Here is a 10,632-nt window from a genome sequence, read left to right as displayed (position 1 = left end):
GCCAAATAAAAACTGACTGTTGGTTTTATGAATGGTCACACTTTTTTCCATGTTGCTTTTCTTATTGTGAGCCTAATGAAAATAGGTATTAGGAATACTAGATGCAATTACTTGAATAAGTGCAGGACAGGGGCAATTTGTAATTTGTTCAATCATATTGCACCCTAAGGGTCGGCAATACATTTCTTATAAATCTCAAACCAGCGTTATAGCCTTGTTTTGCTTTACTTAAATAGTCATTGGGAAATTATTTTTCAATAGGGTCAAATTACGTTATTTGTTTTCCGTTAAGCACTCTAGTGAAGTTTCGAGAACCCTCTAGCAGTCTGAGTTCAATGTTTAATACTTTGTGAGTGTGCTCGGTATCCTCAGGCCCATTTGATTAAATAGATTCTTGACCAACAATCAGGACAAATGTGGACTTTTGGAGCAAGATGTGTTTTTTTAGCTGGAAATTGGGGACAGAATGTAAAAGGTTCTTGGATACATGTGATGATGGGCAAGTTTTCCAGTGACAAAAGTGCTTCCAAAATCTTCACAATTTTGCAACGAATCAGGAAACTTTTCCAATAATCAGAATTAAACTAATGGCTACCTTTGGTGGTGCTTGACGTCCAATCAATTTGAATGTATTCAATTTTACACTCCAGAAACAAACTTTGTTTAACAAGTTATCCTAATGGATAAATTATATAATTTTATTTATGTAAAACTAAATGTTTAAACATTATATGCTGTCAACCTTATTTTGTGCTGTACAAATGGTTTAGACAGAAGGGTATTTATGATCCTAATGGATAAATTATATAATTTTATTTATGTAAAACTAAATGTTTAAACATTATCTGCTGTCAACCTTATTTTGTGCTGTACAAATGGTTTAGACAGAAGGGTATTTATGATAGTTAGGAATAGCTTTTTTTAATTAGAAAGGAAAAATCTTGAACGTTTCCTGTAATTTCCTGTAAATACTCACTTGAAGATTGTCTTTATATAGTTTAATCGTGTTTATCTCCTAAATGTGCTGCTTGGAAGATAGACCTGTAGTTTGTTAACTAAAGGATGCCCAAGTAGTCACTGCATCTTTCAGTTCTTATGTATGCAGTCCTTGATTAAAAAAACAAACAAAAAACTTTGGACACCACTTTCTCTGACTGTGCTAAATATATGCATCTTCATCGCAGATCTTCATCCTGCATTAAAGTATGCACCACCCACCCTCAGCTCACATCCCCTCCCCCTACCTCTGGTAAAGAAACATTACTGCTGTTGACCTGGATCTGAAGAAGCAAAACACTTTCACATACCCTCTCCTCTCCTTTTCTCATCTCACACGGCAGCCTGCAATGTTGCTGTAAGACAATGATTTATTATTTAGTCAATCTGCCATTGCAGACGAGTAAAAGCTGGATCCTAATGTAAGTGGCTGGCCATCTCTCCATTGTTTAGGACAGTTGGCTAGCTGCTCCAACACACTACGCTCAATTAAGCCTTCATGCTGGCTCACTCAAAACATGGCCACGAAAAAAAAATGTTTAAAGTGCACATAGATGCCACAAAGCATTCTTGAAACAGGCCATCTGCATCTATTATGCGAGAGTGACAATTTTTGCCATGACGCATTTTCACGTGCGCAGATGTGCTTGCCTCTTGCTTATGTTGGATGATTGGAAGCAAACAGTTCCCAGCCCAGAGAAGTTCCAATTCAATCAGCTAATGGAACGGAAGCTCTTCATCCCCCTCAGCATTTTGCAAGGCAGCATCCAACCATGCCTTCCGCTGTCTATGTTTTCCTGCTGTAGCTCATTCACTAAGACAGAGTCTGTTTCAAATGTTAGAATAGTTAGGCATGAGGGTGAAGCCATTTACAACCTCCAAGCAGGATTTAGACATTCCATTCAGTCACTGCCTATTCAGACTAATTTCTAAACCAGAATACTTTGAAAACAGATTGAGCTGAGGCAAGCTGGGGGCCTCGGGTTATTAGACTTATCTGACTAAGACATTCTTAATAAAACGAAGGCTTTGTGACAGCATAGGTAATAATGGATTTTGCTATGCCTTTCATTGTGAAAATGTATTTCCTTTTTTTCCACTAGGGATACAACATAGGGACAAACTCATAGTTGGGCTTTAGCTTTAATATTTGTAATTCAGTTTCAACAACATGTATTAATGTCAGCTTGACTGATCCATTTGAAATTTCAACTGCTCCTTACTGATATCATCTTTTTAATTTGTGAGCAATATACCTCCTTTCCAACTAGCCAGCCTGTCTACTGTTGAAGGATGACAAACTGCTTCCTGTGATAGATGACAAACTGAATCAAATATCAACATAGCTCCTGGAAAAGGCATTTTTATGAAATTATCATGTTGTGCTCAGCACTATTTACTGATTCCCTGTCTTCTTATTAAAACAATGGAAAAAGATAAAAATGAATAAATATATAAAAAGAGATTATTTAGAATTTTCAATTTTGAGGTCCACAATATCAACCTTAGTTTACCTGCAATTGAAATATAGCACCAACAATAGGAATTGGGAAAGTAACATACCATGATGTCCATCATGGACAGCACCTCCCACCCCCTGCATGAATCTGTGGAGTCCCTCCGAAGCTCTTTCAGCAATAGACTGCTGCACCCTCATTGCAGGAAGGAGCGCTTCCGCAGATCCTTCCTCCCATGTATGTATGTGTACATATGTGTGTATGTACATGTATGTGTATATGTATATATACATATATACACACACACACACACATATATACATAACACATAAATACATATATAAGCACATATATACATACATACATGCACATAGATGCACATGCATGCATACGGTAGGTCTTAACACTCAGCCATTTGTTTTGTTAAAGAGCCTGACAGCTGATGGGAGGAAGGATCTGTGGAAGCGCTCCTTCCTGCAATGAGGGTGCAGCAGTCTATTGCTGAAAGAGCTTTGGAGGGACTCCACAGACTCATGCAGGGGTGGGAGGTGATGTCCATGATGGACATCATGGTATGTTACCTATTGTATTTCAGCAACACGCTTATTTATTTATATATTTATTCGTGTATTTATTTATTGACTTACTTATTACTTATCTATTTATGTCTAAAATGCCTTTCCTATTTCTGCATCCTCACCCTCTTTCTACTGTGACAACAAAATTTACCGAATACGGGATGAATAAAAGTTATCCAATCCAATATTTTGTAGATGGGTTGGTCTACATAACTACAATGTGCGTCACATGATAGAAACTGCTATAAACTTGTTTTGTTGTCTGCCAAACACAGGTGTTGTCATTTTTGATTAAGAGAGGCCATAAAAATGATGACTGAACTTTGGTGCTCTGACTCACTCAGGAAATTACCAAATGTCCATATTTAGTAGGTGCAATTTTCCATTTGCCAGTGATGCATATCAATGTCACCACAATAGTCTTGCCATCATTTGAGATATAAACTATACTATAATACTAAAAAGTTAAATTATACTAGACTGAATATGTTTAGGGGCGGCCCGGCAGCTGAGTGGTTCGCACGTCGGCCTCACAGCTCTAGGGTCCTGGGTTCAAACCCAGCTCAGTCTACCGGAGCGGAGTTTGCATGTTCTCCCCGAGCCTGAGTGGGTTTTCTCCAGGTTCCACCCACATTCCAAAGACATGCATGGTAAGATGATTGGACACTCTAAACTGCCCCTATGTATGGGTGTGAGTGCGAATGGTTGTCTGTCTGCATTGAAAATTTCTACAGGATTAAAAAAGTAAAGTATTGAAGTGGAAGTTATAGAAAAAATACCTTCAAATATATAAAATATTCACATATACCAACTCATCACTTGCAAGCGACTTTGAAGTTCCTTTTTGCTTGAGGCCATTGCTGCTGAATAAACAACATTCTATTTTATTCATTTCGACAACATCCAGGAAAAAGAGGATAAGCGTCTTATAATGTGACTTTCCCTTTTATTACTGAATGACAGGCGAATGCCATCAATGACTTCATGGCTTCACCAATCAAATTGTCTGTACGCTCATTTGTGCCATTGTTATCATTTTCTTTTTTTTGCCATTTAAATTTTCGAATCGGGTCAGGGTCCCCCTCACCCCAACCCCTAACCCTAATGAGGATAAAGCGGTTCAGAAAATGAGATGAGATGAGACTTTTTGACTCTATTTGAAGGGGCCAGTCTATTTAAAATTCTCATTAAGAGGGTGAAAAAGGCTACATGATTGGATGGCTTTAATCATGAATGGCACTATGGGGTTGGTTAACAGTTTTTTAAATTTATTTTTTGTCAATAATTTTAAAAACGCAGGTTTTTGATGTATGAAATGTTTAAAAAATGGAAATAAATGCAGCGCACTTGAAATGCACAATGTGAATACAAGCCAGTCTTTTTCATTATTATGAGAACAAAATAGCTATATTTTTTATTCATGAGTTCTAATTCTACCCTGGAAAAGCTTCTCTCTTCCAATTAGTTCGAGCCACTACATTCTCAACCTTTTTTTTTTAAATGTGCACACACCTCTCTTGTGTACATTGTGTTAATTTGACTCTCGTCGTGGAAATTAATCATGATCCTGTGTTGATTAAAATGCTGTCAAGAAAATGTAAACAATTAAACATTTTGAAATGGTCGGGATTATGGTGGACGAGAAAATTGTTTACTGTGATTAATGGCTTTGTTCCTTTCATGGAATCATTTTTTTCTGCCGCACAATTTAAGTTAGTAAACAAACAAGTTATGGATCATCTCCGTTTGAACCATGTGGCGTATTTATTGTTTTTTTTTCGACATAAAGGCTTCAAGTTCTCTCGTTAAAAATAATAAAAATTCTGATGTTATTTTTTATTTACATGGCACTTTATAGTAATGACACCATGGATTGTTAGACATCTCGGCTTCATAGATGGATCGACATCTCAACTACTTGATGATATAAATCAATAGGCCTCCATTTGATGCTATTTACAGCTACAAAAGAACAATTTGAAAAGTATAGATATCCATTGTATGCAACGCTGATAGGATACAATGCGTGTTGTCCTCTACAAGTCTGGAGAGGGAATATGGTCCTATAAGCCTGATTATGTGCTAAATCTGTTGTAATATGTTCTGCGTGAAAGAGTCTTTTAATATCGCTGGTCAAAAGGACTAAAGAAAGTATAAAATTAAACTTCAATATGACAATTGTGCTCGGAAACATGACCTCATGTGTGATGCAAAATCTCTGGCAGTGCCTTGACACAATCCAGTCTGACTTTGCAGTTGCTTTATCACGTTTTGACTTGTATTCTGATTCATTTTAATCAACTCATAAAACATATTTAATAAGCCTTGCTAGATAATAGCTGATGCAATGTTCTGCTTGATATCTTCATTATTGTTTATTCATCCATGCACATTTTAAATTACTGTAGTTTTTTCTCATTCTCTCCCTCTTTATCTTTCTCTTTTTCTTCTTTTTTTTAAATAATACAGGTCAGTCAAAGGTGAATAACTGCTCATACTGGATATGAAAAAAATGACAGTCATTTGAGGGTCTCTATAAAAATATTCCAAATGGACTTTGCAATTGTTGTGATCCCTGAAGCAAATAATTGAATACAAATAATAAAGTAATATTGAGAAACTTTAATATATTCCTTATGAGATGCCTTGCCCTTTGTTTGGAACTTATTGACTTGTGGTACACTTAGGATTTTTATTGGTTTGGCTATGGACTTAGTTATAATAAATACAATAATAAACACAATAATAAACAAGCATTATAGATACAGAAGAGTACATCATTTTTTGCCTATATGGAAATTAGTGGGATATTTTAATCTTATCTTTTAATAAATGGATACACTTATTTAAGAACTAGACTTTGTGATATCTACAATATATGCAAATACAAAGATAACACTCAGATTATAGTCAGTGTTCCCTGTCAGTATTTCATCCTACATTTGGTCAGTAATGAGAGAACCATTACTTCTAAATAATTCATGAAAAATTTCTGCCATATGTCATAATATTTCAACAGTGATTTTAATATGGATGTCAAGTCAACTTTGGAGAAGATATGTCTGCCCCTCCTCCAGGCCAACAGAGGCCAGAAAAGAAAACCCAAATAAAAGTCACCTCGCCTCCTTTCCTGCCTAAGATCATAGGGCATGAGCCAGGATATAAAAAAATCAGATTCAAGCCTTGAAAGTAGACAGGCGAGAAAGGAGCAAGGAATACCCTTCAGACCCGATCACACGCAACTGGTAGGATAAAATAAGTACCACCTAGATGCCAGCTGATTGATGCTTAATTTGCTTCTCACAACCTTAAGTTGCATTATTTGTATTTTCCCTTAACTTGGATTACTCTTATGACCTATCTCTGTAAAGTGAATATTTGTGTTTGATTTACTCAATCAGTTAATGTACCCATGCATTTCCACTCTATCATTTCAACACTCTCCTGCTTTTCTGTAGTAAATTCAAGATGTTATTAGTAAACTCAAGAGCAACACTTTGATTACCATAGTAACGTGAAACTTGAATGACGTCACATGCTTCCTTCTTTCCCCCCTTTCTTTAAGGTTTTAAACCTAACCACTTCCTATCACCATAAACTTCAATAAAATTGTAAACTGGAAGGATTTGAGTTGTTCCTGCGTTGATAAGATCGGGGCCCCTTTTCAAGTTTGGGGCAAAATTTGAAGAAAGTAGAGATAACTTGACAATGGATGTACATCCATAGGAGAGATATAATTGATTACTTTTGACGAGGTACTAGAAGAAATATAGATAATGAGGAGTCTAGTTTTCAGAACAGGAGCTTGTCTTAAGTGGTCGGACACAAGAGATTTTCCACATGACATGGTAATGTCAGAAAAATACTGATCCTGTCACTTGATGTGCATATATTGTAGCGAAGATTGACAGATTGGGTATTGAAATTGCTTTATTCACCCGCCCCCCCCCCCCCTTCTTTTTCAAAGAAACACATTGGTGTTGATTTGGCAGTGATTCTTGTTTATATTAATAATGACCATTACATGTGTAGTCAATAAAATTGTTGCAATTTTTAAGGTAGTTTAAAAAAATGTGATTTTTGCTTTTTCTATTGAAGCCTCATGGGGCCATCTCGTACTATTTATTGGGCTTGTGACTAGTTTGGATAATTAAAAAAAATACTAGGCATCCACATTCATGGCCATCAGAACTTAAGGTCATGTAGGCCACAATTTTAACATTAGGTACACAAGTGTGGCCTTCCAAATATGTGATGTCCACATAGGTGGATGTCACGTCTGAATTTTAAATATATTACTATTTTGTTTATTATTAATCATTGTATTTTTATATCATTTGTATGAATATTTGCATTAATCACTAGAATTATACTTTCATGAAATGCCAATTAAAACAAAAAAAATAATGCAATGAAAATAAATCAAAATAGACTTACAGTATATTTAATGTTTTTTTTTAGATTTCATAATACTTAACTAATAGTGTGCCGTTGACAATTATAAACGGGAAAATCATTTAAAATGAGAGGACTGGCTTTGAATGCTTTTATTTCAGTACCGCTGATGGTTCTAGACCACATGTGTCAAAGTGGCGGCCCGGGGGCGAAATCTGGCCTGCCGCATCATTTTGTGTGGCCCGGGAAAGTAAATCATGAGTGCCGACTTTCTATTTTAGGATCAAGTTAAAATGAAGAGTATAGATGTATATTAAATTTCCTGATTTTCCCCCTTTTAAATCAATAATTGTAATTTTTAATCCATTTTTTCTGTGTTTTTAGTTCAAAAATCATTTTGTAAAATCTAAAAATATATATAAAAAAGCTAAAATAAACATTGTTTTAGATCTATAAAAAACTGAATATTCAGGGCTTTTAATCCAGTTCTTTTAATCCATTTATTAAAAAAAAAATCTAAATATTATATCTAAAATGGTCCGGCCCACATGAGATCTGGTCACCATGAATGTGGCCAGCCAACCAAACTGGGTTTCACACCCCTGACCTATTCTATATTTTGGACAAGAATTGGAATTTTTCAAAAGTAATAAAAGGGAAAAACATAGTATTCAAATAGACATAGATAGCATTGCGTTTCAGCTTCTTTTTGAAAATAGTCATCATTAATTAGTTTTACCAAATAACATCAGATTTATGCAGATGTCAATCAGTAAAGAAGTGCCAAAGTAAAAGAAGGTTGTTACCATGGTGCAACCTCTACAACTCTTCAAGACAAGTGTGCCAAACCAACTCCTCAAATTTTGACCTTTTCTACAAAGTAGCAGAGGACTTCATTTATCATGAAATGATGTCTATTTTAAAATGCACTGACACTGACATTTTCCCAGTATCCTTCAAGATCCACTGAGACGTTGGTGATCTGAATCACCCCAATGTGATACTCAGTCAAAGATGTAAGAAACATCAATGAAGCATCATTATAGAGAAGAGCCTTTGAAAAATAAATCAGCCACACAGACTTTGTGAGGCCAGCGTGACTTTGGTATTAAAATGACATACTACAGTAGATGTAGAATAAATAAAGAAGCCACACAAGTAGATGAAAGCCAATGTAAATGACAAATCAAATCCACAAATCATCTGGAGCTGCGAGCTAAATAATTCCTGCTAAACCATGTAATCATAATAGAATTTTAATGTGCTCATTTACCTCTTAATTTTACTTCAGGAGTACTTGCATTTGAAACTCTCTACCATTCATCATGACATTTGATCACACAAGATTTCTGGTTTGGGTGAATAGATTCTCTTTAGGTTACTATCCATTGATCTAACATCATTTTGAATAAAAAATTAAACTCTACACTTCCATAAAAGTCGAAACATAGCCTGTGAGAAATATTGTTGCAGTAATTATCTTTAAAGAGAGGGTATTTACGGTATCAATTTTATAAATGAAAAAGTAAGGCACTATTAACCTTTATAAATCAACAGAACTATGAAATTATTATTTGAGCGATTAGCAAAGAAGTGTTTATTTTGTACTGTAAGGCTTCAAATTATTTTGAGTATACCACACAAGTTAGATATAAAACATTAAGCCATATTCAATTAAAGTGGCATGAATCATAACAGAGCTGGAAATGCTATACTCTACCTAAGTCAAGTACCGTATTTTCACGACTAAACGGCGCATCGTAGTTTTAGCCCCAGTATCAGTAACGAGTGCTATTTCTGTATTTTACACACACAAAGGATGCACCGTTTTTATAGACGCAGCCAGGCATGGCAAAACATACACCAGCTTAAACATACATGCTACACCCACACGCTAAAAACACGTTTTTAAAAAGGCAACGGAAGCAAAACTGAGTTTGGTTGTACTTTATTTAGCCATTTTACAATGTACTCACGTCATCATCACCCACAAATCCATCAAAGTCCTCATTTTCTGTATCCGAATTGAACAATTGTCCAAATGAGTCATCGAAAACGCTGAGTTTTATACATTCGTTCAGGCGGCCACAATCCATTCGCAAATAGTAGCTAGCGTAACTATTCCAATGCTGTCTTCCATACTTCGTAAAGCTGTGTTGATGTCGATCGCCAGGCCACAATCCATTAGGTGTATTGACAAAAGAACTATATATCCCAGCAGTCACTGCGCAGTACTTTTTCTATGGGAAAATGCTTGCCGTAGTTGTGAGAGCTGTAGATTGTACCCTACCGACTGATTTATTTTATTTTATCGTGATAACAATTTTAGTATTCATCCATATATAAAGCACAATGGATTATAAGGCGCCCTGTCTATTTTGGAGAAAATTTAAGACTTTTATGTGCGCCTTATAGTCGTGAAAATACGGTATATAACGGCATTCAACTGTTATGACCTTAATAGTGACGAGCTAGTTCAACTGTCTGAGATTACAGTGGCTACTGTGTTTTTTATTGTTACCTGATTTTAAACTCAGGGCTTCCCTCACTGCTTTTTAGACCTGGCAGACAATCTGGATTTTCTTCCCTCTGCCCCATTTCTGACAGATTATAACAATAATACAAAAAAAGTATAAAAGTACATTTAAAAAAAGTAAAAGCAGAGCATTTACATCATTTCACAAACACCAAAGCTGGCTCTAATGTGCTTAACTAGTCTTGAGCTGTTTAAAAGGAAAAAATGCAACTCTCCCATAATAGTCACACGATAATGTACAGAGGCCGATTTATGCTTTGTTTGGCTGCTACCACAGATGAAAGACAAACAGGATCATTCATAAAATTAACTGTTATTACAATGACCACTCAAACTTAACACACATCTACAAACTTCCCACTGTTCTAAAAGCGCCATTTTTTATTTGTATATTTTAAATCAGTGGCTGCCATTGACAATAACAGGCATCCAATCCATTTTGAGTCAGAGGGCTGGCCGGGAAACATGATCGATCATTCAGTGCCTCCCATCCCATAATAAATGTTTTTTGTGTCAGTTGCTGTCAGTGGTAATATTAATAATAAAAAAAAAAAATAAAATAAAGGATAATGACAGAAAACGTCTGATTAAAAATGACCAATGACCTCAAAATGCTTATTATTTAAAAAATATCCCCCAATTTCTCATTAACTCTTTTACTATCCAAAGT

General features: G+C 35.5%; 1 protein-coding gene across 1 annotated transcript in view; it reads left to right on the top strand.

Moving 5' to 3' along the window:
- The window catches only part of bard1 (BRCA1 associated RING domain 1), a 35,289-nt gene extending 33,966 nt beyond the window's left edge, over positions 1-1,323 (top strand). The window contains exon 12 of the mRNA XM_077617582.1: positions 1,185-1,323. Coding sequence (XP_077473708.1) covers positions 1,185-1,202 — 18 coding nt within the window. The 3' untranslated portion in view covers positions 1,203-1,323. The remainder of the gene's footprint in view (positions 1-1,184) is intronic.
- Positions 1,324-10,632: the final 9,309 nt, after the last annotated feature.

The sequence above is a fragment of the Stigmatopora argus genome, chromosome 13 (genome assembly GCF_051989625.1).
Source record: "Stigmatopora argus isolate UIUO_Sarg chromosome 13, RoL_Sarg_1.0, whole genome shotgun sequence".
Taxonomy (NCBI): Eukaryota; Metazoa; Chordata; class Actinopteri; order Syngnathiformes; family Syngnathidae; genus Stigmatopora; species Stigmatopora argus.
The sequence above is the reverse complement of the archived record's forward strand: the minus strand, read 5'-3'. Positions and strand labels throughout refer to the sequence as shown.